The sequence below is a fragment of the Oryza sativa genome, chromosome 9 (assembly GCF_034140825.1).
Source record: "Oryza sativa Japonica Group chromosome 9, ASM3414082v1".
Lineage (NCBI taxonomy): Eukaryota > Viridiplantae > Streptophyta > Magnoliopsida > Poales > Poaceae > Oryza > Oryza sativa.
The window spans coordinates 24,271,951-24,299,777 of NC_089043.1; the positions used below are offsets into that span (position 1 = coordinate 24,271,951).

A 27,827-nucleotide genomic window follows, 5' to 3' on the forward strand; every position below is an offset into this window, starting at 1 on the left:
TTGTAGCTGTTGATTTGACTGTAAACCCCTTTTTAAGTAAGATTCACTCTAGGCCAACTTCTAACAAACATTTTCATTTTAAAATCGGATAAATTTACAGCTGGGACACTTTAACGCTCTCAACTATTTTATCCATACGCACTAGTTATCGATAGGTAAAAACCAATGTTATCAACAACCGTTTGTATGTTTGAGAAGAGAGTTAAGTGGTCTACAGTGAAACAAAACAAAATGTAAGATTTCCTGATTCAAACATGAATCAATGGGTAGTTCAAAAGTGAAACAACTAGAATATTCAACTTACATGTGAAATTTATTTATTGTAGGCCTCATGTTCTCTCTCCCCGCCCTCCTCATCGGCGCCTGTGCCTTCGCGGCGGCGGCGGTTGCGGCGTCCGGCGACGGTTGCCGCGCCGGCTGCTCGCTGGCCATCGCCGCCTACTACTTCTCCGAGGGTTCAAACCTCACCTTCATCGCCACCATCTTCGCCATCGGCGGCGGCGGCTACCAAGCGCTGCTCCCCTACAACCCGGCCATCACCAACCCGGACTACGTCGTCACCGGCGACCGCGTGCTCGTTCCCTTCCCCTGCTCCTGCCTCGGGCTCCCCGCCGCGCCCGCCTCCACCTTCCTCGCAGGCGCCATCCCCTACCCGCTCCCCCTCCCCCGCGGCGGCGGCGACACCTACGACGCCGTCGCCGCCAACTACGCCGACCTCACCACCGCCGCGTGGCTGGAGGCCACCAACGCGTACCCGCCGGGGAGGATCCCCGGCGGCGATGGGAGGGTCAACGTCACCATCAACTGCTCATGCGGCGACGAGAGGGTCTCGCCGCGGTACGGGCTGTTCCTCACCTACCCGCTCTGGGACGGGGAGACGCTCGAATCGGTGGCCGCGCAGTACGGGTTCTCGTCGCCGGCGGAGATGGAGCTGATCAGGAGGTACAACCCCGGGATGGGAGGGGTCTCCGGGAAGGGGATTGTGTTCATCCCGGTGAAAGGTGAGTGCTACTGGTTTCTCAGTTTGATTTTGACTGTTTTAGCTTGTAACTGTGAGTTGCGAGAGGTTTTGGATGATAATTGAGCATGTGAAAAATGTGAAATGTGAAGTGCGGTTTGGATTACAGTGGTTTTTGCAGGTAGTTTGTGAAAGGAAGTTTGGTTACTGCTTGAATGTTCTTAGCATATTTATCAATGATTGGAACTTCTGAGCTATGTGCTTCTTCTTTTTTGCTCTGCTGTCCAATTTTGCTTGGTTGTATTTGTGATTGATTTAAAGCAATGCAGTAACTGAGTTTTGGTTATACAAAGTTTAACCCCTGTCGTATGCTATTTCACATACACAGATCGACTTTGTGCCATGGTATGCAGTAGTTTTCATGTTTCGGGAGTGGTAATCTATTTGATCCTGCATCATGGTTGTTTGAGGCATCATGAACTCATGTCTATGCTACATAGTTGGTACAATGGTACCGGAGAGAGTATCATGCAAGTCGAATTGCCACCCTTTTTTTTACTGATACTTGATAATTAGTTAGTTAGCATAACCAGATAATTAACACAACTAACTGCAATCATTCTTCAGAAAAGCTCACCACTGTCATTTGCTTAATCTCTTCTCTTAAAAAACAGCTGTTGTCAACAATTAATCTTCTAGGTGTCAATCTATAATTCTATATATGCTAACATCCTTTACTCTGTTATTTATTTCCAGATCCAAATGGAAGTTACCACCCTCTGAAATCAGGGTAAGCATTCTTCGACTGTCAGGTGAAATTACAACTGTGATTTCCTTTATTATTTTCTGATATGTATTTCTTGTGCAGTGTAGGCATTGTTCTTCTCTTCTGTGAGCTCTTGTGTATCTATGCTAAGGTTATCAAGAACTAAAGTGGGTATTGTCATGAAACACTGATGTTCAACTCACATTCTTCTAGGTGGAATGGGGAATAGCCTTTCTGGAGGAGCGATAGCAGGAATTGTGATAGCTTGCATTGCTATTTTCATTGTGGCCATATGGTTGATTATCATGTTCTATAGGTGGCAAAAGTTCAGGAAGGCCACATCGCGTCCATCTCCAGAAGAAACCAGCCACCTTGGTAATGATAAACCTCCTTTCTTGGCTGTAACACTCCTCTAGATCAACTATGCCAAACTGTTGAACATATTACATGCTTTGTAAAGTGCTTCTGTTGTGATTTTGGTATATCAGCTGCTATTATTTGTGTGGTAAGTAGCTTAGCTAGTCTTCTTTTTATCATTGTACAAACTGTATGATTTCTCTGCAAATGCTACAACTCAAAATTAATATGCCTTGTCAATTACAGATGATGCTTCCCAAGCTGAAGGCATTAAGGTTGAGAGATCCATAGAATTCTCATATGAAGAGATTTTTAATGCAACACAGGGATTTTCTATGGAACATAAAATTGGGCAAGGTGGTTTTGGTTCAGTGTATTATGCTGAGCTTAGAGGCGAGGTTGGTTCAACATTTTTCTCATCATGGACAACCTATCAGAGTGCATTCACACATAAATCAATAAGGAGGACACAACATTTTGATGTGCATTCTTCTATCAATTTGAAATGACTTCTCTGCTGCCTTCAGAAAACTGCCATAAAGAAAATGGGCATGCAAGCAACTCAAGAATTCCTTGCTGAACTGAAGGTCTTGACACATGTTCACCACTTGAATCTGGTGGGTGGTCTTATGATTTTCTGTAATAATATAACAGAAATAATCTCAACTACCAACTGAACTTTACATTTTGCTATGCTTACTTACAGAACGAGAAGATAAACTTTGATTAGAGTTTAGTAAAGACCATAATACCTTTCAATAGGGCACGGCATCATATTTTTCATGTTGGAATAGTACTCTCGAGTCTCTGTACTCGAGTCTCTGGGTGTACTTTGATATCGCCTAATTGTTCGTCATGCAGGTGCGCCTGATTGGTTATTGTGTTGAGAATTGCTTATTTCTTGTCTATGAATTTATTGACAATGGAAACCTAAGTCAGCATCTCCAAAGGACTGGTAATTGTTTGTTTGAATGCACTCTAAGTACAATGAGATTATATCCTAATGATTTCTGTGAATTATTCAGCACGTGCATTTGTCTATAGGTTATGCGCCTCTCTCATGGGCTACCAGAGTGCAAATTGCCCTAGACTCAGCACGTGGTCTTGAGTACCTTCATGAACATGTTGTTCCAGTATATGTTCATAGGGATATCAAGTCTGCAAATATCCTATTAGACAAGGACTTCCGGGCAAAGGTTAGAATTGTTCATGAAACTCTATGTTGGCCTCTTATCTTCAATACTCAATTTCTTGTTTGAAGAAAGGGTGAAGGGCATCACCTCTTTCATTTATAGGAGATGCATGAAATACAGAAACGCAAGTTTGTTGTTATCCTGAGAATATATGTAGGAAGAACTACTTATCTTTTATTTAAGAAAAACTAAAACAAGGGTGTTTCTCCTCTATGATTAAAAGAATGATCTCCTCTAAGTTAATTTTTTTCTCCTTGGAAAATTCTTCAGTTCTGAGCTTTCCATATCTTCCAACTAGGCTGGATCACCAACCTGTTGAAACCATGCCAGTCTCCCCTTTGGACAAATCTGGGGGCTGTTTAACACCTCATTGGTTCTTGATGTTGTATAGCTGGCATGTTTAGGGAATCTCTGAGCTTTGACCACACCTGCAATATATAGGGACACATTTTAGCGATGTTTGTTGCTGTTTCCTCCACACCCCCATAAAGTTTTTACCATGCAGATTGCTGATTTTGGACTAGCAAAACTTACAGAAGTTGGAAGTATGTCGCAGTCACTGTCAACACGAGTTGCTGGTACATTTGGTTACATGCCTCCAGAGTAAGTGCTTGTAGTCTCTCTTTATTTTTTTCTGTGTACTAACTGACGCATATAATAGGCCATACATCATATATCATTTATAGGCTTATAGCACTATCTGCTATACTGATACCTATTTGCAACTAGTACAGTTTAGCACCAAAGTTGTATATGGTTTACTTCCCTTTTTTTTTTTTGAACGAACTGGCTAAAAAAAGTATAGAAATTAATTATGAGCTCCTTGTGTTTAAGGGTCCACATTGCTGACTCTTCCTTGATTTTTGCAAATAGAGTGATCACTTATAGCTCCTTGTGTTGGAAAATTCTGACAATATTTTTCAGAGCTCGATATGGTGAGGTTTCTCCTAAGGTGGATGTCTATGCTTTTGGTGTCGTCCTTTATGAACTTCTTTCAGCCAAACAAGCTATTGTGAGATCAAGTGAATCTGTTAGCGAATCAAAAGGACTGGTTTTCCTGGTAATATTTTTCCTGCTATCAAATTGCTGTTTTTCCTGTTGTCACTTGTAAATGTTAACCAGAATTCATGCCATGTGCTACAATTAAATACTCAGATCAATAAATTTACCATCCTTCTTCCAATAGAAAAGTAATTTCGTTATCAGTGTATGTAACTACGCCGATTTGATTCATTACCAAATGTTGTGAATAAGCTTGCTAATCTCTCCTGTTGATCTGTGCTCCAAACCTATTTTTCCGTCTAAATTTGTCTGAGTGGTGATGAAATTCTAATGGTCAGCAGAATCAAGGATTGCCTCATTTTGCCAGAAATCTTGCCTGAACCATCATAACATAAGTGCATTTGTAGGATTTGAACTATCCATGGAATTGTAACACCCATACTAGTTACTACCATGTATGAAACGCTGACGTGCAGAAATTCTCAAAGTTATGGAAGATTTATGTGTACTCGCAACTGTATGAACTGGATTGAAACCAGGATCTTATTGTTGATTGTATCTTCCACAGTTTGAGGAGGCCCTCAGCGCTCCAAACCCCACGGAAGCTCTTGACGAACTGATTGATCCGAGCCTGCAAGGGGACTACCCCGTCGACTCGGCTCTCAAGGTTAGTAGCAGGGAAGTCAGTTCGTCAGCTTCCGTTTGCTTCTCCAGCAAATCCAACATGATTTGCATTGACATGTGCTATGGTTTGATTGATTTCTGAACCAGATTGCGTCCCTTGCAAAGTCCTGCACGCATGAGGAGCCCGGGATGAGGCCTACCATGAGATCCGTCGTCGTTGCCCTGATGGCGCTCACAGCCAACACCGATCTTCGCGACATGGACTACCACCCTTTCTGAGGACAGGTTAACTGGACCAAGTGTAAAAATGTAAAGTGATGTGTAAAAATGTGCAGTTAGTCACTTGATGGATGCATATCCCATTTAATTGTAGGCAAAATTTGGGTACCTGAGGAAAGCAAAACAGAAGAATAGTTTCCTGTAATTGTTTTCCTCTCTGATTCAGTGAAAATATACAAGCGTAAGAATAGTTTATGCCTTCACTCAATTTGCTACCTGTACAAAGTATAAACAGAAAGGCAAAAGCAAAAGAAACAGATATCACAATATGATGACACGACTGGAATTTACTTAATCGAGCCAAGGAAGTTGAGATGGCCGAGTTGGTCTAAGGCGCCAGATTAAGGTTCTGGTCCGAAAGGGCGTGGGTTCAAATCCCACTCTCAACAAAAACAATTTTTTTTATTTTTTTTTCCTTGAGCTCGTGACATGTGTCTTGTCCATGGTGCGTATACTTGCAAACGATTCCGTCACTGCCAAACTACTGCACGGTGGCAAATTTGCATGACAGCAACCGGGCAAGCGAGAGATCCAGCAGTGAGATTTCTCGGTGGAGAACGATCTTCGGTGATCGACCAACAAGGTCCAAAAGCCAAAGCATCCCCCGCCCCCCCCCCCCCCCCCCCCCCCGAGAAAGGCGAAATATCTCGTTCTTGCTAATTACCCGAAAGCTACACGATCTAAACTAAATTAAGCCCAAGGAAAAGCGAAATTAGGAGCACTTGTTACCCCCAAAGTTAGTTATACTTCTTTTCGTCTAGAAATCACGAATATCTGGGCCTGTTCACTTTAATGCCATTTTCAATCTTATCAAATTTTAGTAAAGTTACCCAAAAAAATAGCTATATTTAATTTACTGCCATATTTTGGTAATTATATAAGAAATCCTGCTAAAATTTTTGCAATGCTAAAATTTAGTAAGGTTTTTTTTTATCAAAGTGAACATGCCCATCTTTTCGCAGCCATGTCACCTGCCAACGTAATAGTATCATCGATCACACACACTGACAAAATCTCCAAAAGTTAGCCCGGCGTGTTAAGCTTGTCAGTTCTCACACTTGATAATAATAGCACGTGCACGCGGAGCACGTGCTCAGTCCACAATATAATTCAAGCCGCAATTGCAACGGCAACGAAAAAAGAAGAAGAAAAAAAAAACGAAAAATAATTAATCAAGCAAAACGAGTAGCTAAGCTAGCTCGTCCATGCCGCGGATTAAAGGCGAAAGCTTAGCCATCTATGCGTGTTGACGAACAGCGAAAGCGCACAGAAGAGTGATCAGAGAGGAGCTGCAGCCTACACACATTTATTATATAAAACTGTTGCTAATTCCAACTTGCAAAGCAAACAGGAGAAAGCTAAGCCATCGCACTGAAATTCTGCAACTTATGTGAACGCACGCAGGATTGGCTCGTGCAGCAACTCTGAATTTTTTCTTTTTCCCAGCGTGATTCACAACGGAAACAGCCAAGAAATTAAAGGTCCCCTTTTGGTTAGCTTTGCGTTAATTTTGTTTAATTAATGGTGGAAGCAGCCATCATCAGCTACTAACTATAAGCACACACTCACACACAGTAATTAACAGGGATATTGGGATCACAAGGCTCCAATCTCTAACCTGGGAGGGTTGCCCTTTATTACCTAATTGGAATTGGAGTACTTTCTCCATATATTTTCTCCTACTTTTTGCAAGCTTTTCATCACATAGGCCACCACCCTCTTTAGCTTGCTTCCACTCTCAACATTTGATCCTATGGCGGTTGCTCCACATGCCAATTAATTCTCTTATTTTTTTCTCATACTGTTTCTATCATGCTTTCATTTGGGCTGTACCAAAAAAGCTTGATCTTGACATGAACAAAGCTGCACATTTGCATGGTCAGTTCTTGGCTATAAATACACCCCTGGGGCTTCAGCTCAAAGCCCATGCCACTGCAACCTAGACCTCTCTACTAGCTAGCTTAGCTACTAATCATCTCTGAATTAATCTGCTTACTACTCATGCCAAGCCTGAATCACTACAGATACTTAGCTGCTGTTCTTGACAGATCCATCTCTTCTTCCTCCTCTTCTTCTTCTTCCTTGCCTTCAACCTCAAAGATGAAAATTGGCAAGGCTCCGGAGCTTCTGAAGAAGGCGGCGACGATCGTGAGGAGCAAGGCCAGCACCGTCAGGGCCAGGCTCCTCATCGTCGCCTCCCTCCGCCGCAGGATGGCCATGATCGGCGCCATGTCGCACCGGATCCATGCTCTGATGGTGGAGAAGGAGAAGGCCAGGGTGGACTACTACATCAAGAACAAGAACAAGAACAAGAACCAACATGCGCTGCGAAAGGTTGTAGTCCATGATGAGATGGTGATCACCGACCATGATCGCCATCTCTCTGAACTGGCAATGTTCGATCAAGAGGATCATCATGGCTACAGTACTGATCACTGGACTCACTCGCTCTTCAACGATGATGACGCATGTTACAGTGATGATCAAGATGATTGTGGTGATGATGATGATGATGATGATGTCCATGGTGTTCTATTCGGTGCATTTGACGATGGCGATGATGAGCCATCGGTCATCGATGTAATCAGGAGCAACCGGGAGGACGAAGGGCTGGAGTTCAACATAGACGATGAGATCGATCAGGCTGCAGATATGTTCATCAGGAGGATTCGCAACCGGATGAACCGGAGTGTTTAGAGTGTGTATGATGTGTGTGGAAGAGTATTACTGACAAACAAAGTGACAATAGATAGTTAACCAGAGTGATGAAAGGACATGGAACTTATTGTAGTATTTGGAAATGTAGCTCGGCTCGATTAATTATATTTGTGGTCAGTTCACCATTGCTTCATTGCCGGCTCACGTTGAAGAGAAGGCTTTTTTTTTTTTTGAGAGAGGAAGAGATGGCTAATTACGTGAACTGCAAAGTTCTACTGTACTCCCTCCGTTTCATATTATAAAACTTTTTAGCACTATCCACATTCATTCATATAGATGTTAATGAATCTATACACATATATGTCTAGATTTATTAATATATATATATATATATATATATATATATATATATATATATATATATATATATATATATATATATATATATATATATATATATATATATATATATATATATATATATATATATATATATATATATATATATATATATATATATATATATATATATATATATATATATATATATATATATATATATATATATATATATATATATATATATATATATATATATATATATATATATATATATATATATATATATATATATATATATATATATATATATATGAATACGTACAATGCTAGAAAGTCTTATAATATGAAACGGGGGAAGTAGTGAATAAACGGATAGTAATCACATCTCTACGTCGTTTCAACCGTCTTGATCAACTGCTTCAGGGATCAAAGTTAATACTTTCAATTACATTACTCAGCTTATTTATTATTTCAAGTTATTTTCAATAAAAAAATTAAATTAAATATTTATATCATTTAGTAAAATAAAATATCATAGAAATCTAACCGCGCAAATACATGGGTGTTATCCTGCTAGTTAAAATAAAACAACAAGTTGCGAGGTGAGCGTAACTCAACTGGTTAGTTTTGTAATAGAACCAGCTAGCCCACTCGGGTTTAAATCTTAGATTTGACATGGGCTCAATTTTATAACTAATTATTCTTTAATTTGATATATAGATGCCGTACCCGTCAATAATGAGGTGCTCATGATGACTTCGTCAATCTCAAGATATACCGACCCAGTCTGCTCCACCGCCATACAGTGCGGTCGGTCTCGTCGAGCTCGCGACAAGTGTCTTAATTAGCGCTCGTGATGCCTTTGTCAATCTCAAGATATACCGACCCAGTTTGCTCCGTTGCCATGCGATACAGTTAGATGTTCGGATTGTGGTCGATCGGTCTCCTTGAGCGAGACGCTCATGGTGACTTCGTCAATATCAAAATATACCGATCCAGTCTGCTCCGCCATCATACGATGTGGTCGGTCTCGTCAAGCTCGCAACAAGTGTCTTAATTAGCTATGCCTATATGGTATGTATACTTGCATACGATTCCGTCACTGCGATCTCCACATTGGCAGGCAATTTGCATGACAGCAACCGGGCGAGCGATCGATCGAGCAGTTAGACTTTTTTTTTTCGGTGGAGAAATCTCCAGTGATCGTCCAAAAGTCCCAAAGTTTCCAAAGCCCTCATAGAAAGGCGAGATATCTCTTTCTTGCTAATTACCCGAAAGTTACACAATTAAACTAAGCAAATTAATCCCAGAGAAAGACGAAGTTAGGAGCACTCGTTATATACCCCAATTCCCCCAAAAGTTACATATGGTTAGATCAAAGAGATTAACCGCCTTCAATCTGCGTCTCATATATATAACCACCGGAAGATCTCTCTGGCACCCAACAAATATATAAATATCTTCTACTCTCTACAGCTTTTTGCGGCCAGAAGTTCATCCACCGGTATCCCGTTCCAACTACTCGAATTTTTTTTTTGGAAAAATCCCCACGCGTGGAGGTGTTGTCTTCCATCCACATGTTCATAGATCCAATTACAAACTATTTTTTTCTCGATCTTGTTCTTCGCTTTCTTGAAGGAGGAGGAAGGGGATAAATCCTATGGAGGAATTGTTTGGTGGTGGAGAGAAGAGGATGAATTGGTGAATTAAATGAGAAGAAAGAGTGGATTAAACACATGGTATAGCATAATATCTTCTGATACTGACCGGTATCAGGTCTAATATTGGTCGGTACCAGACTTGATACGAATGGATTAGAGATGCAAACAGATCGGATATTATCCAGTCCCATCCTTTTCGAATCCGTATGAAGTGAGGCCATGGATATGGTAAGGGTTTCTAGCTATCCGGTGTATATGGATGCGGTTGTAGATAGTGATGTGTGGATGTGAATTAAAATATGGTATCGGTAATATCTAGCAGATTATCCGGTACTTTAAGCGGATTATCCAAAATTTATAATCTATGTAACCACTCAGTTTGCTCGATATGGGTAATTTCATCCAACCTATCCAAGTCCAACCCACCATATGATGTAGATCATCAACCATATCCTATCGATTGACGATCTAGGTCACGAACTTTGAAACTCACAACCCAAGGCTACATAGTACGCTCCTATCCCCTCCAGTCATGTGAATGTGATATATTATGATGTAGTTACTATATGTGTTGATTAAGGGTGTGTTTGAGGAGAAGGGGATTGGGGAGATTAGGAAGATACGTAAAACGAGGTGAGCCATTAGCAAATGATTAATCGAGTATTAACTATTTTAAACTTCAAAAATGGATGATTTTTTAAAGCAACTTTCCTATAGAAATTTTTTTACAAAAAACACACCGTTTAGTAGTTCGGGAAGCGTGCGCGTGGAAAAGGAAACAATCTTTCTCTCTTTCTCCTGCGCTTGAACACAGCCTAAATGTTTTTGTACAAATGATATACTACCTCCGTCCCAAAAAAATTGTATTTCTAGCTCTAAGGCTTTGTCCCACAAAAAATTATATTTTTAGCCATATGGGGCCCAGCAAATTGATTCATCTAGATAAGTTTCCTTAAGTTCTCTCAGCTTGTAATTTAAGTATGCTAATTATATAGGTTAATTCTCTCAAACTTCCTTTTAATCATTTGTATATATGGAATGTGTGCATGCAATGGGTTCATTAAATAAGGTCATTGTGGTCATTTTTTAATCCTACTGTTTTGTCCTAAATTAGCTAGAAATGTAATTTTTATGGAACGGATGGAGTATTAATCATTAACATGATATTCCGATGTGATGTGTGCTGTCATGTGAATTGGGACATTGGTACAATATTGTTGCCTATTGTATTGACGAATAAATGTACACGCCACATCCGGTTATTTTAATCTGTTTACAAGCCGAGTCCTCACCATTTCCGACATCTGACACAATCTGCTCCATATCTGCATCCACGCAAAATCCGCACCCGCTTCAAATCCACTTAAAAATATATATATTATAGGATATGGTAAAACTACTATCTATCCGAATCCGATCCACTTTCTCCCTTACAATGGATATTAACCGATACTATGTAGTGTCATGTGATACCTTACTACTGACAAGTATTATAATATGATACCTAACCGAAATTATTCTATCGAGACAGGATCCCGTAGTATATAGGGGTGAAAACGGGTCGGGTTCGGTCGGATCTTACCCTTCCCATATCCTAACCCATATTTTATAATCGGAATCGGGTCAGATACGGATAGTGCCAATACGGATACAAACTTGAATAATATCGGGCAAAAATACGGAACGAATACGTATCAAAATGGATACATCCACTATCGGTTACGAATATTTATTCGGATATCAAGCCGAAGCAACAATCTTATATATCACATAGACAATAACCATTTAACAACTCTATATATCCATAAATTATGATTATATTAGGCCATTAGGACCTTAGGAAATAAATAGAGTACAATACATCATAGTAGAACAAATACATAGTATCAAAAAATGCCTCACAAAAATATAATACAGGTAATATCTGTATAATTATCCGGGTAATACCCGAATTTTTTACCGGATAACCCGTATCCGTCGGATACCACGTTCCCGAGCCCGATCTCGTATCCGCCAAAAAAAGACCCGTATTCTAAGCCGATATCCGTGAATTAAATGTTCCGAGTACCGAATTTATCCCGAAATAATGTGGCCGGGCAGGCGGGCGGGTGGGCCGAAAATACCAGCCTAGCACTCTCCTTTTGCAGCCGCCATGAACTAGAGTATGCTTGGCGCCATGTCTCCTGCCTGCCAACATAATATCCACACACACACACACACACACACACACACACAAAATCTCTGAAATAAGCAAGCCGCCCCTGTTAACTTGTCAGTTGTCACAGACTCACACCTGATATACGCGCGCACGAGGAGCACGTGCTCGATTATCATTCCCCAATAATGCAACCTGCAACTGCAAATTGCAACGGCAAATAAAGGAGAAAAAAAAACGAGAAAGAATTACGCAAGCAGCAAAGCAAGTACTACTACTAGCTAAGCTAAGCTTAGCTATGGCAAAGCTCCCTCTCCATGCCGCGGATTAAAAGACGAAAGCTAAGCCATCTATGCGTGTCGACGAACAGCAAAAGAATACACAAGAGAGAGAGAAGCAGCAGCTACAGCATGCACACATTTTATACTCCATCCATTTTAAAATGTTTAACACCATTGATTTTTAAGTACGTATTTGACCATTCGTCTTATTCAAAAAATTTAAGTAATTATTTATTCTTTTCATATCATTTGATTCATTGTTAAATATATTTTTATGTACACACATAGTTTTACATATTTCACAAATTTTTTTAATAAGACGAACGGTCAAATATGTGCTAAAAAGTTAACGGTGATAAATATTTTAAAACGGAGGGAGTATATAATAAAACTGTTACTAATCCATCGTCCCAGCTTTCAAATTAAGCAAACACAGAAGAAGATTAAAGCCATCGCACTGCAACTACTTATGTGAACGCCGGATTGGCTCATGCATGGCATGGCCGGCCCTCGTGCATGCTTATTATATACCTCCTTTAGTTTCAGTTTTCCGGCATGAATCACAATGGAAATAAAACAGCCAAGAAATTAAAGCTCCCCTTTTGGTTTAGCTTTGTGTTTATTTTGTTTAGTTGTGGAAGCAGCCGTCATCATCAGCTACTGATACACTAGCTGAGCACACAGTCGCATGCATACTCCCTCCGCCCTTTAAACAATGTACTCCACCTATTCCAAATTATAAGGGCTATATTTTTTACACGATCTTCAATGACATACTTTAAGCATTAATTTATCTTATGTTATGTTCTCAACAAATATAAAATTAACATTATATGAAAGTACTTTAGAATATGAATCTAATGATATAACATGTATAATATGTAGCATATATATATATATATAGTTAGTATGATTATTAATTAAAAGTTACCTAGTTTTATTTTCCTTAAAAGAGAGGACCAGGACGCTCTATAATTTGGGACGGGGAGAGTAGTTAATTTTAGCTTAAGAATTTATTATAAAAAAATATACTTTTAAATAGGGTTTACCAGATCTCTTTAATATACCACTCTAGTTTTTTCTTATTTTATTTATCAAACTAATAATACTCTCTTCTTATCTTTGTTTTCTCTCCCTCTTCGTTTTATCACCGCGTTAATGAAGGCATAATAATTTGTTAACCTCATGCTTAATCTTCCTTGACTAGCTAAAACTATATTATTTTATGGACGGAGGAAGTAACTAACAGGGATATAGGGATCCCAAGGGCCCAATCTTTAACCTGGGAGAGTTACCCTTTGTTACCTAATTGGAATTGGAGTACTTTCTCCATATATTTTTCTCATAGCTTTTGCTAGCTTTTGATCACATAGGCCACCACCCTCTTTAGCTTGCTTCCACTCTCAACATTCTCATGGTGCTTGCTCCACATGCCAATTAATTATTTTTTTCCATATAATGTTTCTTTCATGCTTTGGCTGTACCAAAAAGCTTGATCTTGACACATGAACAAAGCTGCACATTTGCATGGTCAGTTCCTGGCTATAAATACACCCATGGGGCTTCAGCTCAAAGCCCATGCCAGATGCCACTGCAACCTAGAGCTCTACTAGCTAGCTTAGCTTAGCTTAGCTACTAATCATCTCTGAATTAATCTCAGTGATCTACTTACTACTCATGCCAAGCCTGAATCACTACAGATACTTAGCTGCTGTTGTTCTTGATAGAGCCATCTCATCATCTTCCTCTTCCTCTTCTTCTACCTTGCCTTCAACCTCAAAGATGAAGATTGGCAAGGCTCCCGAGCTTCTGAAGAAGGCGGCGACGATTGTGAGGAGCAAGGCCAGCACAGTCAGGGCCAGGCTCCTCATCGTCGCCTCCCTCCGCCGAAGGATGGCCATGATCGGCGCCATATCGCACCGGATCCATGCTCTGATAGTGGAGAAGGAGAAGGCCAGGGTGGACTACTACCACAAGAACAAGAACCATGACGGCAACAAGGCCCTCGTGATGCGAAAGGTTGTAGTCCATGATGAGATGGTGATCGCCGACGACCATGATCGTCATCTCTCTGAACTGGCAATGTTCGATCAAGAGGATCATCATGGCTACAGCACTGATCACTGGACTCACTCGCTCTTCAACGATGATGACACTTGTTACAGTGATGATCAAGACGACTGTGGTGATGATGATGGCGATGATGACGAGCCGTCGGTCATCGATATAATCAGGAGCAACCGGGAGGACGAAGGGCTGGAGTTCAACATAGACGATGAGATCGATCAGGCTGCTGATATGTTCATCAGGAGGATTCGCAGTCGGATGAGCCGGAGCGTTTAGACTTTGTGTGCATGATTTTGTTCATGTTCTACTGGCACTGATGTATGTGGGAGATCACTAGTACTGACAAAGTGACAATAGATGAAAGGTGACATACCGTATAGTTAACCAGGGATGAAAGGACAATTAACGTATGGTTATATATGTTAGCAACTAAGCAACACCTTATGATGTGACACAAGAGTGTGTTTGCTCTAATGAAATATGTTACCATTTTTGGATGTAAGTTCAGAGTTCAGACCGCCCTTTTTTCAAAATCTTTCAAATTATCTATGTTTTGATGTTTCTAGTTTCTATTTCATAGCTAGTTTCTTAAATCTTAAAAAAAACTTATCATGTAATGAAATATGTTAGTACAATTTTTGGATACAAGTTCAGAGTTCAGAACCCCCCCTCCTCCTCCTCCTGCAAAGAAATCTTAAATCTATGTGTGTTGGTTTATGTAGTTTCTGTTTTGTAGCTAGTTTCTTCTGTTTCTGGTACGGTTTTGAGCTTTATGTGAACGATGAATATTGTCTAGAGTAATCAAAGGGACTTATTCTGTTCATTGATGCAATAATTCATGTGCCTGGAGTCTGAATTTCTAATGCATGCTGAACTGAAGCAACAGATAACCTGGACTGGGCTTCTGCAGAACTAAATGCAAACTCCCATATTTTTTTTTAAGAATGCGCATAAGGATTGCGCATATTTTGTGTTAAGACTTAAGTAAGTTCTGCAACAATTTACAAACAAGCAACCCGACAAAGAAAATAAAACAAAGAGGAGAGAAGTAAAGACTATGTCTCGCGGCATAATTTGAGATGGATTACCATTTAAGATGATAAGATCTTCACCCATCCACCAAATGGACATCAGAACATAAACCTTTCAGATAAAAAATTTTCAAATATGAATTACCTAGGCAATAGGTGATCAGAAAAGCACTCCTATATATCAGATCAAACATGTATACTCTGCACTTCATTTTCCCCTGACGAAATCAAATGCATGCTTTTCCATGTTAAAAAGCTAATTTGACTACAATTGAGACTGCCTTTGAACTTGCTTAGTGATCAAAGACAGTCACTTCGACAGTGTAGTTCCAACTCCCAATTCAAGTTGTTGTTTTTTTTCATTTTTGAACTACGCAAGTTGGAATAATTGAAGTGGCTCAGACACTACTGACAGAGAAAGAAAGCTAAGTTGCTCCAATTATGCACTTAAGTACAAAAGATTTATAAAGGTTGATAGAGACGAAGTAATGTAGCATTACTGTTACACCGACGATTAGTTCTTAATGACGACCGAAAGCTAATTCAAGTATTCAACGAAGAGAAATTTATAGATAATGAATTCAACGAAGAGATGAGTAACTCAAGTGACCATTAAGCAACTATCGTATATATCCCTCAAGTAGTGCCCATCAAAATCACAATGAAATTAAAACATTAACACAGCTTTTGAAATTTTCCAGTGCGCGTATTGGAGAATTCTTTAATTTGTGGCTAGTTTGTGGCTATTCATCTTCATGATCGGTCGACATGATAACGAACATACAATAAATTGATTGCTCCTACGAGCAGATATGGCTATGATTTGTTGAGCTACGGGTGATAAGCCCTAGAAAAATAAACGGATCAGCCAAGCAAAGGATCTCTACTCTAGCAGTTTAAAAGCTAAGGCCCCAAAATTAACTGTGATATTAAGTTTTAAAATTTAAGTTTTGGTTATGACTGATAAGCCAAATTTTGATTTTTTTTACATATACAAACTAAGATCAAATATTGAAATTGTGGCACTAATGGGAGTGTTCGGTAGGCCGGCTGTAACGGCTGCAGCTGCACATGGTAAGTGCGGCACTGTTACCGTCGATTGTGGAGCAGCCGCGAAAGCAGCAACTGAACAGGCCCAAAGTAGATCGGAGATGGTTCAAACAGTAGAATTTATCCAAATGAAGCTCGATAAAATATTATATTAAAATTTATTTGTTCAAAATATTTTTTTAAATTTTTTATATCAATTGATTTTGTCTTTTCAGTTTTTATTAATTTTGATGCTAAAAAATAACGACGGAAATTTTCTGTTCCGAATGAGAGTCCTGCCGAGAACTTTTCAGGATCTGGCCCATTACGGCCCATATAAACCATGGCCACTTGCGGTCCATGTAAGAGCCCCGCGATCAGACTTTTGTTGGACCTTTCTCTTCTCCACGAAAAGGTAAAAGGTTCATTTGACGTCCCTTGGAGGCCTGAACTATAGATCAAATTTCATTCACATTCCTCAAGCTTAATTTTTTTTTATAGAATTACACCGTACAATATAGATACTCACAACGCACGCGCACTTATCCTTATGAACACACGCACGCAAACCCTACCTCCATGAGTATCTTCGAAGATTAGGCCAGCAAATCCTGAAAAAAATGACAATGTAAATCGAGTCTTAATATTATGAATGACGTTTTGACTTATCGTCAGTCGTGACATGTAAGTGACTTATTTACTTAGTCATTTGTCTCATTTTGCCTGTATGACGCCTACATAACAAAGAACATGTTTTCTATATTAGAATAAGTGAAAATCCTGTTTCTAAAAGTACAATTTTAAAAATAAAATAAAATATACTACCACAAGTACATACCATCATTCACTAATGATACAAATATACTTTCTCCATCTCATAGTAAGCTAATACTGCATCCGTCCTAAAATGAAATCATTTTTAGCTATAAATCTGGACACGCTAAAAATGCTTACATTTTGAGATAGAGGGTGTATCATATTAGAATGTGTCCATCTGAACACATCTGAGCATATATGTATAAATTTATTGTAACATTCTAATACGAGGTTGGCTTATTTTGTGACGGAGAGGTTACATCTAAACAAAACTTCATTTTTTTTAAAAAAAGAAGAAAAGCAAAAGCAAAATACTGAAAGAAAATAAAAGAATCCATCAACCTTATCATGATAACATCACGCTGACGTGTCCTTTCGTTTGGACACGGACATCTCCCGTCCCGCTGGTCTCCATCAATTCCTCCTTAACCCAACCAAACCCACCCCCGTAAGAACACAGACAATCCCCCCCTCCTCTCGCAGACATCCGGGCCCCACCACGTCAGCCTCTCATGGCCTTCGCGGCGGAGCCGATGGATCTGGAGGTGTCGCCGGATTCCTCGCCGGCGGCGGCGGCGGCGGCGGCGGTGTGCTCGATCTGCCTGGACGCGGTGGCGTGCGGCGACGGGGTGGCGGCGAGGTCCACCGCGCGGCTGCAGTGCGGCCACGAGTTCCACCTAGGTCAGCCCCCCCGCCCTCGTCCGCGTTCCCCATCTCGTCGAGTGGGTGGATGGATGGATGGATCGATGTAGCATGCGCGGAGGTTTCGATCTCGCGAGCAGAATTGTGCCTATTGGGGGGATCGGATTAGCCCGGTCCTGTTCGTCTTAGGCTGGGTAATTCGAGGGGGGAAAGAACCTGAAATTTTGCGATGTTCTTTTGCTGTTATGCGTCCCCAATTTGGGAATTCTACTCATGCATGCATGGGTGAATGGCTGAATGCACGACGTTGGTGATTGTTCATAGTGGAATGGAACTGGCTGTGGTGGTATGTTGAATCTCAATTGGATTACTCACCCGTAATCACCGAACATCCAATTTTTAACGCTGAATTCAAATGGTTAGGTGATTTTTCTCGGAGTGATAAATTTGTCATGCTTGAGTTTGATTAACATCAACCAACCGTAAACTCCTGAAACATCGGCTTAAATGACTATCTTCTGGAAACGTTGATAGCAGTATACTAAGCTGAAATTTGAAGAATAGGTTCTCATTTACTTCGAATTGTGACAAATGTCTTTGCGATTCTCGATGCATACAATTTTCCTGTTTACACATATGCGGGCTATACGTGTCCATTCATGTGGGTGACTTCTTATGCACTGGCAAACTTGTTGCATGCATATCAGCGTATGTTTTGTACTTCATATTACTTTTTTTTTTGGATACTTCATACTATTCTTTCTTGTTTGCTAGACTGCATTGGATCTGCATTTAATGCAAAAGGGGTGATGCAGTGCCCAAATTGTCGGAATATTGAGAAAGGTCACTGGCTCTATGGGAATGAGAGCCAACCATGTAGCCATTCTGATACAGGTGACTGGCTGAATGGTGAAACCTTTGACTACGTAAGTAATTGCCAGAAAATGAATTATTTTGCATGTAATGGCAATCTAGGCTATTTATGATGATAAATATATAGTTTTATTTCCATTCGCATAATGAAAAATGAAAAGTAGAAAAATATCGCAACACCTTGCATTCTACAAAACTAGATTTTGGCCCCCGCATGGCCTCTTTTTGTGTGTTGGATATTATTGACACATGAATGATTAAACTAACTTTGTATGTTTGGTCCTGTAAAAACTCTACGTCGCAGTTCAATCATGACCTAAATATAGCTAAGGTTACTCTAGGAAAGCATAATATCATTGCCCAAAGTTTCAGAATAAAATTCATGTTTATTATATAAGACAGTCCTATAGGCCTCTAGGGACACATTGTTGATCAGGGTAGCATCAAAATTTGGAAATAGGAATCTTGTTTGAAGGCATAAAAATGCTATAGGGAATTAAGAGTAAGAGATAACATGAGCTTGATTTTTTCATTGCCTGATAGTTTTATCAATATCCTTTACTGAAATTGTAAGGGTGTATGTTAGTCTTATTTCTAAAGCAAAACGCATTTAGTTGTATGATGTTTTTGAGATCTAATAAAAAAATAGCAAGGTACTTTTCACTGTTCCATATTTCCTACAACACCAGTGTCTAGCCTAATTCTAACTGTTTCCTGTCTGGATGTAATTTCAGCCGTTCTCATTTGAATTTGGGTGGTGTCCCTTCAATACACCATTGACCTCTGTTTTTGGGTAATTATTTCTTCTTTTCATTAAAGTTTTCAAATTATGCTCAAGCCATAATATTTCACTTAAGCTCCTATATAACTTAAATGGCTCTATGCATCACCTTAACATATGCTGAATTTGATGATGCTTTCCTGATGCAGGGAAAGCGAATCTGAGCCAAATCCTTGTAAGTGTGCTGATCCTTCCCTTTTAGTGCTTTCATTTTGTTTTTATTTCATTTATTCTAAGGTTTTCCTGTTTATGAAAAATGGACAGTTTTGGAGTATATAGGGTCTCTGCATGGTTTTCACCATCCAATGTATGCGCCTTCTAGTTCTACTGCCAGTACTGAAAGCATACCATTCCATCAGCGTCCTACTGGTACGGAAGGTCATGCAACTACAGATTTGAGAAATACTCAAGTTTTCAATGAATCTGAGCCAAGAAACCATGAGAGAGAACAGCAGTATTTAGGTAGTGTTCAAATGCCTGGAACACTCAATCATTCCACCGCCCCATTTGGCATAGGAATGCCAAGATATGATGGAGGCAACCAGCAAAGATTGCGACCACATATGCATGATAATTCCTTATTCCACAGGTAAGTCTTTACGAATATTTGAAATTTTAGTTCAGAGATGTGTCTCTAGGTGAATAGGGTATTTACTATATTTTTCACGAAAAGGGTATTTACTATCTTGGAGTTGGAAGCAAGACAAATCTGTCACCAACTCCCAGTATGTAAGAGCTCCTTTTCTCAAGATTCATGGTATTTATGCACATGACTTACGTCCAATAACCTGCAGTGTCTCAAACCAATAGTCAAATCATAGATCTTGAAGAACACAAATTACTGTGCTATGCTTAGCTGTCTCTAACTGTTACTAACAATGCCAAGAAATAATCGCATGAAGATTAAGTAAATCTATTTATGCAATGTGAATTTATGCTCACAATTTTCATTCACTTTCTTTTGGTGTGACATCACTTTTGGTGCTAGGTCTTAAAAATTTATGATCAATGCAGGCCGACAGCTCGCAGAGCAAGCAATCTTGCACATTTGAGGTCATTAACTGCTGCGTCTGAAACTAGAGGCCATGGCCATGGTATGACAAGTCACGCTGTTCAACAAACAATTCCATCATCCATGGCAAGCAATCCACAACCTCCTGCGACCAGAAGGGTTCGACCAAGGGCTTTGTCAATCACATCTTTCATTGCAGCCTCATCGTCAGCTGAGATCAGAGCCCCCCATGACTTTCCTCTCACTGAAACCGCAAGCACCACAAACGGTAACATCCGTAATGGTGTTGGTGCCCCTAGACATGCCAATCAATCATACAGCTGGAGTTCAGAGACCTTCTGGCCACAAACTGGGGAACCTCACTGGTGGAGTCCGATGGCTCCCGTACATAATCGATCTTATGATAATTTTAGTGGAAGATCAGCCACAGAGCTGCTTTCCATTTATGGCGCACAGAATGGTCTGCCTACTCCGCGATTCCTGTGAATACTTGTCTTCCCTCCATCGTGTATATTCCGGGGTTGGCCGATATTTGGGTTTGTTTCAGCAAAGAATGGGAAATAACTGAGGCTTCAGTGTCAGGAACTCAGGTTGCTGTCATTAATCGTCATCTTATGTTGATGATGCCGGTATTTCGTACCGTTATGGTTTTTTATTTCTGGAAGGCAACCTCATGTTAGTTTCTTCAAGTGAAGATGCTTTATGAATTGTCTCAGTTAAAGTGACAATATTGTTTGGAATTCTCTATATGTGCTAGTCCTGAATCATACTGAGGAAAATGCTGCTAAACAATGTTGCCATTGAACTGTAGTAATTATCGAATCAAATGCTTCTGCTGTATATCTTGAATCATCCATCTCTACTACTTTATACTCTTTCCGTTCCATAAAAAAACATAGTATAGAATATGACACATTCTTGTTATGAATCTAGATAGAAAGTTATCTAGATTCTTAATATTTTGATGTAGTACTTTTTTCAGATTTAGGTCCTGTTCGTTTCCACTACAAGCAGAGGATGAATTTTTGGATTTTCGTGGCATGTTTTTCAAACTGTTAAACGGTGCGTTTCGTGCGAAAAATTTATATATGAAAGTTGTTCCAAAATATTAGATTAATCCATTTTTCAACTTTATAATAATTAAAACTCAATTAATTACACGTTATTAGTACCTCGTTTTGCGTGAAACACTTAATCTTCATTTTTATCTTCAGGAGATTCAAACTTCATCTTTATCTTCAGAAGATTCAAACACCATCTTATAGTAGTAGAATATATCACATCCTATTCTATATCTATCTTGGACCACCTTTGTTTTATGGACGGGGAGAGTACTTTAGTTATGCTGCTGCTCCTTTCTTGAGGCCTACGCAGTTCCTGAACGACGTGCGATGATGGCATTCGCATCAAAATTCAAAATTTATAACCACTATCCTATACGTAGTGTGTACAATTTCAAATTCAAACTACGAGAGACTTCAAAATTTTATATATAATCGACACAATTACACAATCACATCATACACTTTGACCCATTGATCTAAATCACACAATTTGACTGACATTGACCCATCATTGGTCTGTAAACAGAAGAACCAAAAACCAGGGGAAGAAGAGAGACCATTCATTCTAAGACCCTATTCAAAAGATCAACTTCCATATGAACTGTATAATTCTTCTGTATCTATCCAGGTAAATTTTATTGTCCCGTCCTGTCCTGTTCTTCGCGAGATGAAAGCGTGCGAGGAAGAAGAACCTTGATCACTGGGAGTAGGCTCCGCCGCCGGCCAGCGCCGCCGCCGCCGGCCGGAGCTCGCCGCCGCGGAGGAAGCCGGCGTACCACCGCGCCGAGTGCCTCTGGTACCTGGTCCTCTCCGGCGAGGCGAAGTCGACGCCGTAGAGGCCGAAGCGGAGGCGGTAGCCGAACAGGTACTCGAACACGTCCAGGAACGACCACACGAAGTAGCCCTGCACGTTCGACCCGTTCCTGCACTCGGTTCAAACAAATATTTCAAATTTCAACACGATTTTTTGAAAAAAAATAAAAAAGAAATTGAATCCAATAGAGAAATTTCTTTGAGGGTTTTATTGCTCGGTTCAAACAAAATTTCAAATTTCAACACGAATTTTTTAATAAAAAAATGAATCCGACCGAGAAATTTTCTCGGTACGGTTGTATCACTTAGTGTAATTGGATGGGTTTAATAAAGCTTATATTATGTAAAAGAAAAAAGCATATACCTGATGGATTGAAGTGTGGCCTCGATGTAATCCTGCAGATATTGCGACCTGAAATCGTCGTCGTAGGTGTTTCCGCCTGAAGGGTCAGGCTGCCCAGCGGCTCCTGAAAAAGCATGGCCAATGTAGCAGAGAGTGAGTATATATTATATCTGAACTGATGCAGTAAAACTGTTGATCAATTGATGATTTATTGTTGGCAGTGTGACTGTTGCAGTAAAACGGTTGATCAGTTGACGATTCAATCATTTTGGTAGTGTGATTGTTGCAGTAAGACTGTTTATCAGCTGATGATTCAATCATCTTGGCAGTGTGATTGTTGCAGTAAAAGTGTAAAACTGTTTGATCAGTTGATGCTCTGTTGTTGGCAGTGTTTCAGGTGATGTTACCATTCTCATGGATCATGACAATAGGGTTCTTGTACTTCTCTTGGAGATGATTGAGCATCTTCTTCAGAGCCCATGGGGTCGACGTCATGAAGTCACTCGTCAACCCGAGTGGGAACTGTTATTGTTCAGTTTTTTCACCATCAGAAAAAAAAAGGAGAAATGCTTTAGCCATGATGGAGGTACTGGCAGTCTGGCACTAAATTCAGAGACAGACAGTATAATTTCACAAGAGCAAGTTATGTCACCGAATACCTCATTATTTGATTTCAGGAATGGGACTGCAAAAGAACAAAAGAAGTGTAGAAAAATTAAATTATCTGTTGTTATATTGTGAGACGTACTAAGATTTGATGTCATTAGGACACTTACGGTCATATTTGACAGCTGCATCGCCCATGTAATCTCTGAGGCTCTGATCAAGTTTGCTAAGGTCGGCTCTCACAAAAATGGCGACATAGTGGTTAAATCCGACAAAATCATAGGATTCAAGTACTCTCTTTGATTCTTCAGCTGTGAAAGATGGTAGCCTGGACCCAACATTCTTCCTCATTACCGGAGGGTAGTCACCGTACACCAAAGGATGCATGTACCTGAGCCAAAAACACATGATCTTACATGTAAGGTACATGAAAAACTTCAGGTGTTTTTGTGAAACTTGAAGTCTAGACTTGGAGCATAACAAACCATCCAATGTGGAAATCATTCATCCTTGCAGCTGCTGCTACATCTTCAGGATCTTGCGTCCCGGGCTCGTACCACCAACCGAGCAATGTGAGCCCAATTTGTCCTCCTTGAGTGGCCTGATAAGCAATAGACAAAGGTTAGATTCTATATCTGAAGATGATCATCGGTCCTTCTGTAAGAGAAGATGGCATTAATTTCAGACCTGGTACTTCTCTCTGTAGAGGGACACTGCTGAGGAATGTGCAAGAAGAAGATGATGTGCTACTATGTATGGCTCTGTGGTAGAGTTGCCATTGTCACAACTGAGGACACCAAAGGGGAATGAGCATCGCCGTGGCGGAAGGATTCCTTGATCGTATCCGCCAATCGGCTCGATGTTAGGCTCATTGACAGTGCTCCAGTGCTTCACTCTATCACCAAAGTTCTTGAAGCAGACATCCGCGTATGCTGTGAAGTCCTCTCTACATCATGGCCAAGAATGCAAAAGCAATATTATTTCAGTTCATATGGAAGCAATTGCAGTAAGGGGGTAAGGCTTAGGGGGGTAGCAAGAAAGTACACAAATCTAGGACTAAGTATCCCATTGTATTCATCTTGGAGAGCCTGAGGAAAATCGAAATGATATATCGTTACGTGAGGTTGGATTCCTACATAAACACAAAAAACATGGATAAAATATTATCCTCATATTTCAGCATTGCAAAATTAGTAACAGTTCAGATAAAGGGATTACATTTACATACCATGGCTCAGAAGTTCATCAATCAGGTTGTTATAGTATTCCAGTCCCTTCGGATTGACAGCTCCTCGCCCATCTACATGTACAAGCAACCAAATCAGTCAACTTTCAGCTGATTTTTCTTATGCACACTTCTGAACATGCAGTAATACTATTAGCGTAAACTCACCAGGAATAAGCCGAGACCAAGAAATGGACATCCTGTACGCGTCAACGCCCATGTCTTGCAAAAGCTTTACATCTTCCTGTTATCAAAGACATATTTGTTATTGCAAAAGCTTTACATCTTCAGAAATTGACATGCTCGTAATCTGAAAAAAAAAACCTTAACCAGAACTGTCCCAAGAACTTGCCTTGTACTTATGATACTGATCTGCAGTTACATCACCGGTTGCTCCATCAACAGAATAGCCTGTGGAAAATAGAATTAGAAAGTTCTCGTTAATTTTAAGAATTTGAAATTTATCGTAGACACAGACTCAATTTTCACAAGTAAATCTTAGACCAAACTAACCTGAGTGCGAAAACGTGTCCCAGATACTAGGCTTTCTTCCATCCTCTGCAAATGCACCTTCAACCTAAGCAATTTTGTGAATGTTCAGGTCAGTACAATATGCTATACAACACTCCAAATCTTGATCAACATGTCGAGTAGCATAAGTTTTTATGATGCACCATTTTGAACGTTCACAACCTTATCAATGAGGGTACTATGATGCTAATTATTTTCTACCTGTAACCAATATACTGAAATTGCTGCATGACTACTAATGCAGTGCGATTACTAATTTTCCCTCAGAGAATCAAATCAAAGTACACATCTGACTTATTTGGCAAAATGCATTTTCCCCAATTCCTTACCACCAACTCAGCTGAAAGCAACGATAGTAACATCTACTGATCTCACCTCACCACAACTTTTCCCTGTTCTAACAACATAGGTTTCAGGCCATGCATTTCTCTGAATCTGCCAAATGTCAGGCCTCCACTGCGACTTGTACTTAGCAAGATACACTTATGCACTCTCTCTAAAGGCAAGATGCCAAACGGAAGATGCAGAAAAGACCATTCAAGTGACACCGGAAAGAAAACGACATGTATGGTTTTTTGTTCCTAGTGGAAGACGATGGAAACAAACACATCTTCGTCAGAAACAAAGCAAGATTGTGCACTAGAGGCCACCAATCGCCGAGAGTCGTATTCGGTGAGCGTTGTTTGATTGTTTCTGCTTGCAGGTTAGCGGTGACCAAAGGACCAAGGAATCATCACAATTCGCAACATGAAATCAGTAAAAATGGAAAATAGGGCACCGATTCCAGAAGAGCTAGCAATTCTTTTTTCGAGAAAAACAATAAGAACAAGGTGTCGGCTAGCAGATTAAACTAAGCCAGATGCATGGACTAGTACTTGGGGAAATTGACTTATGCAGCGCCGGCTTTTCTTATGTTTCTCGGAGCCAAGTTGGTGTAGAAGACAATATCTTACAGCTTTCAATAATTCTCCTACCAATTTGCAGTGCCTAATAAGTACATATTTCCTATCGAACAATACTTGAATATAAATTGTACCAGGTATAATTAATCGGCTCGTCAGGCACACTGACTCTTGTGGAGTTATGCCCTTGCTTTGTGCAAAAGGTTATTATGATGGCTGAATTTGGACTAGCCATGACATAAGCAAGCAAAACCGGGACTTTTAGGAGTTTTAGTATCAGTGTATCACCAGTTCACAATTTGTACTCTCTTAAGTACAAAACAAAGCTAAAGAACAGCTGAACAGTTAACCACAGACGGAACAAGTACTGAAATGTTGCGTCGATGCAATGAATTTCTTGCATACCGACATATATTGCATATTACCAGAGTACTAACGTGAAACAACAAGTCATAAAGAGAGTGACACTGGTTAGCACAAAGGTTAAACGAAGAAAGAAGCAAAGCCTACTTCTGTGATTAAAGTTCAGTAGGAAAGCGAGAGGTTAACAAAAAAGTCACTCTGAATTTCATCCGTCTGTTTTTATCCAAGAATTGAACAAAGGGCACAACGAATGTGCTCGTTGAATCGACGAATTTTATATTGTTATTTTGTATGGTTCGTGTTAGTCAGGGGGAACACATGGACAGGAATAGCGAACGAGATAGTGTGGCGGTTGGACATACCGACGAACAGGTTGCAGTCTTGGACAGGCGTTGACAGTAAAATTTTGTACTCTCTGATATTCTAACGAGCAAATCGATGATGCGAGAAATATAATTAATGTTTCGAATTAATTTGTGCAACAGATTCAACTCCATCCGATTTGTATCTAGTTACAGTTTTGTTTTTTCCTTCTTTTTTGCATGATTTGTAGAGCAAGAGATAGATGTGTGTGCACTGTGCATGCATCGGCAGTGATCAGGTTTGCTTGGTGGTTGAGTTCGCGCTAAAAAAGGGAAAAAAAACGTGTCTACCTGATAAGCGGAGGAGCCGGCGCCGAAGATGAACTCCGGCGGGAAGTCGGCCCTGGTGATCCCCGCCGCCGTCGACGACGACGCCGCCGCGGCGGCGGCGGCGAGCAGAACAACGCAGCAGATGAACACCACCCTCGCCGGCGTCATGACCGCGCGCGCGCGGCGGCGTTCGATCGATCGATCTCCTCGATCGCCGGCCGGCTATATCTAGCTAGCTATAGCTAATGTTTCGCGGCGGCGCGCGCGCTCTAGCTCGTCCTCGGTGGCCGGCCGGCGTGCGCGGCGCGGGCGCGGCTTTATACGGAGGCGGGGGAGGGGAGGGGAGGAGCGGCGTGGGCGTGCGCGCGCGAGCGGTGGCGAAGTGGGCGTTTTCCACCGCGACACGAGCTGCCGCGCTAGCGCTAGGACGTAGCGGTAGCGGCGCGCGGCGGACGTCGTCGCTGACGTCTCGCGCGAGGTGGGGGTGGGGTTGAAGCTTCCGTGGTCTAGGGGAGTGTTTTCCAACCCGGAAAGTATTTTGTATATCTATGGCGAGTATGTGTGTGTGTTGTATATAAGTCTAAATTCAATCTATTTATGAAGAAAAAAATAACAATTTTTTTCACTGCACAGGTGCTGCATGATTTTCATTTAATTTTTGTTTCTCTAGTTGTAACACAGGTCATGTTTATACACATTTTTTTTTGCTTGCTTCACTGTTAGATTTGACATATACTACGAATCTAGACATACTAAAGAATACGTCACATTCGGTTCTAGATTCGTTTTTTATATGATGGAGGGAGTATGTTCTTAATTAC

At 40.4% G+C, this 27,827-nt stretch overlaps 5 protein-coding genes and 1 non-coding gene across 10 annotated transcripts; 5 read left to right on the forward strand and 1 right to left on the reverse strand.

The window, feature by feature from the left end:
* The first annotated feature begins 302 nt into the window (after positions 1–302).
* On the forward strand, positions 303–5,385 carry RLK10 (lysM domain receptor-like kinase 10). 3 transcript variants are annotated; one of them, XM_015756481.3, is made up of 12 exons: positions 303–1,001; positions 1,715–1,748; positions 1,827–1,849; positions 1,938–2,099; positions 2,328–2,479; positions 2,609–2,698; positions 2,943–3,036; positions 3,126–3,277; positions 3,780–3,877; positions 4,199–4,334; positions 4,845–4,943; positions 5,048–5,382. In XM_015756481.3, the coding sequence occupies exons 1-12, from the start codon at positions 332–334 to the stop codon at positions 5,177–5,179; spliced, it is 1,842 nt and encodes a 613-aa protein (XP_015611967.1). In that variant the 5' UTR covers positions 303–331; the 3' UTR covers positions 5,180–5,382. The 3 variants fall into 3 exon arrangements, with proteins under 3 accessions (XP_015611967.1, XP_066159999.1, NP_001391829.1); XM_066303902.1 differs by lacking the exon at positions 1,827–1,849 and having other exon boundaries at positions 1,715–1,745; positions 1,936–2,099; NM_001404900.1 differs by lacking the exon at positions 1,827–1,849 and having other exon boundaries at positions 305–1,001; positions 1,939–2,099; positions 5,048–5,385.
* A 102-nt stretch (positions 5,386–5,487) lies between these two features.
* Positions 5,488–5,568, forward strand: TRNAL-AAG (transfer RNA leucine (anticodon AAG)). The gene has a single exon. It is a non-coding gene; the product is annotated as a tRNA-Leu (tRNA).
* Positions 5,569–7,085: 1,517 nt separating this feature from the next.
* On the forward strand, positions 7,086–8,030 carry LOC9268395 (uncharacterized). The gene has a single exon (XM_015755837.3). The coding sequence runs from the start codon at positions 7,181–7,183 to the stop codon at positions 7,874–7,876; it is 696 nt and encodes a 231-aa protein (XP_015611323.1). The 5' UTR covers positions 7,086–7,180; the 3' UTR covers positions 7,877–8,030.
* Positions 8,031–13,855: 5,825 nt separating this feature from the next.
* Positions 13,856–14,845, forward strand: LOC107277610 (uncharacterized). Its single transcript, XM_015755568.3, has one exon. It carries the CDS (start codon positions 13,954–13,956, stop codon positions 14,617–14,619), a length of 666 nt encoding a protein of 221 aa, XP_015611054.1. The 5' UTR covers positions 13,856–13,953; the 3' UTR covers positions 14,620–14,845.
* Positions 14,846–17,677: 2,832 nt separating this feature from the next.
* LOC4347544 (uncharacterized) lies at positions 17,678–21,486 on the forward strand. Of its 2 annotated transcripts, NM_001403926.1 has the most exons (6): positions 17,678–17,900; positions 18,636–18,787; positions 19,469–19,527; positions 19,665–19,690; positions 19,780–20,104; positions 20,530–21,486. In NM_001403926.1, exons 1-6 carry the CDS (start codon positions 17,732–17,734, stop codon positions 21,011–21,013), a joined length of 1,215 nt encoding a protein of 404 aa, NP_001390855.1. In that variant the 5' UTR covers positions 17,678–17,731; the 3' UTR covers positions 21,014–21,486. The 2 variants fall into 2 exon arrangements, 1 of the variants encoding a protein (NP_001390855.1); NR_175783.1 differs by lacking the exons at positions 18,636–18,787; positions 19,469–19,527; positions 19,665–19,690; positions 19,780–20,104; positions 20,530–21,486 and having other exon boundaries at positions 17,719–18,242.
* Positions 21,487–21,927: 441 nt separating this feature from the next.
* Positions 21,928–27,481, reverse strand: LOC4347545 (beta-glucosidase 31-like). Of its 2 annotated transcripts, none has more exons than NM_001403925.1 (13): positions 27,028–27,404; positions 25,092–25,155; positions 24,931–24,989; positions 24,747–24,822; positions 24,582–24,653; positions 24,398–24,485; positions 24,041–24,299; positions 23,839–23,954; positions 23,524–23,744; positions 23,407–23,432; positions 23,155–23,269; positions 22,769–22,871; positions 21,928–22,514 (listed from the first exon to the last, which is right to left on the reverse strand). In NM_001403925.1, the coding sequence occupies exons 1-13, from the start codon at positions 27,172–27,174 to the stop codon at positions 22,289–22,291; spliced, it is 1,572 nt and encodes a 523-aa protein (NP_001390854.1). In that variant the 5' UTR covers positions 27,175–27,404; the 3' UTR covers positions 21,928–22,288. The 2 variants fall into 2 exon arrangements, with proteins under 2 accessions (NP_001390854.1, XP_066159981.1); XM_066303884.1 differs by having other exon boundaries at positions 21,988–22,514; positions 24,747–24,818; positions 24,927–24,989; positions 27,028–27,481.
* Positions 27,482–27,827: the final 346 nt, after the last annotated feature.

Coding starts and splice junctions, on each gene's coding strand:
- RLK10 (XM_015756481.3), top strand. CDS start 332: ATGTTCTCTCTCCCCGCCCTCCTCATCGGCGCCTGTGCCTTCGCGGCG. Junction 1,749..1,826: donor TACCACCCTCTGAAATCAGG/GTAAGCATTCTT, acceptor TTTCTTGTGCAG/TGTAGGCATTGTTCTTCTCT. Junction 3,878..4,198: donor TTTGGTTACATGCCTCCAGA/GTAAGTGCTTGT, acceptor AATATTTTTCAG/AGCTCGATATGGTGAGGTTT.
- LOC9268395 (XM_015755837.3), top strand. CDS start 7,181: ATGCCAAGCCTGAATCACTACAGATACTTAGCTGCTGTTCTTGACAGA.
- LOC107277610 (XM_015755568.3), top strand. CDS start 13,954: ATGCCAAGCCTGAATCACTACAGATACTTAGCTGCTGTTGTTCTTGAT.
- LOC4347544 (NM_001403926.1), top strand. CDS start 17,732: ATGGCCTTCGCGGCGGAGCCGATGGATCTGGAGGTGTCGCCGGATTCC. Junction 17,901..18,635: donor CGGCCACGAGTTCCACCTAG/GTCAGCCCCCCC, acceptor CTTGTTTGCTAG/ACTGCATTGGATCTGCATTT. Junction 19,691..19,779: donor CGAATCTGAGCCAAATCCTT/GTAAGTGTGCTG, acceptor AAAAATGGACAG/TTTTGGAGTATATAGGGTCT.
- LOC4347545 (NM_001403925.1), bottom strand. CDS start 27,174: ATGACGCCGGCGAGGGTGGTGTTCATCTGCTGCGTTGTTCTGCTCGCC. Junction 24,486..24,581: donor TGATGAACTTCTGAGCCATG/GTATGTAAATGT, acceptor GTGTTTATGTAG/GAATCCAACCTCACGTAACG. Junction 23,270..23,406: donor TCCTGAAATCAAATAATGAG/GTATTCGGTGAC, acceptor GAACAATAACAG/TTCCCACTCGGGTTGACGAG.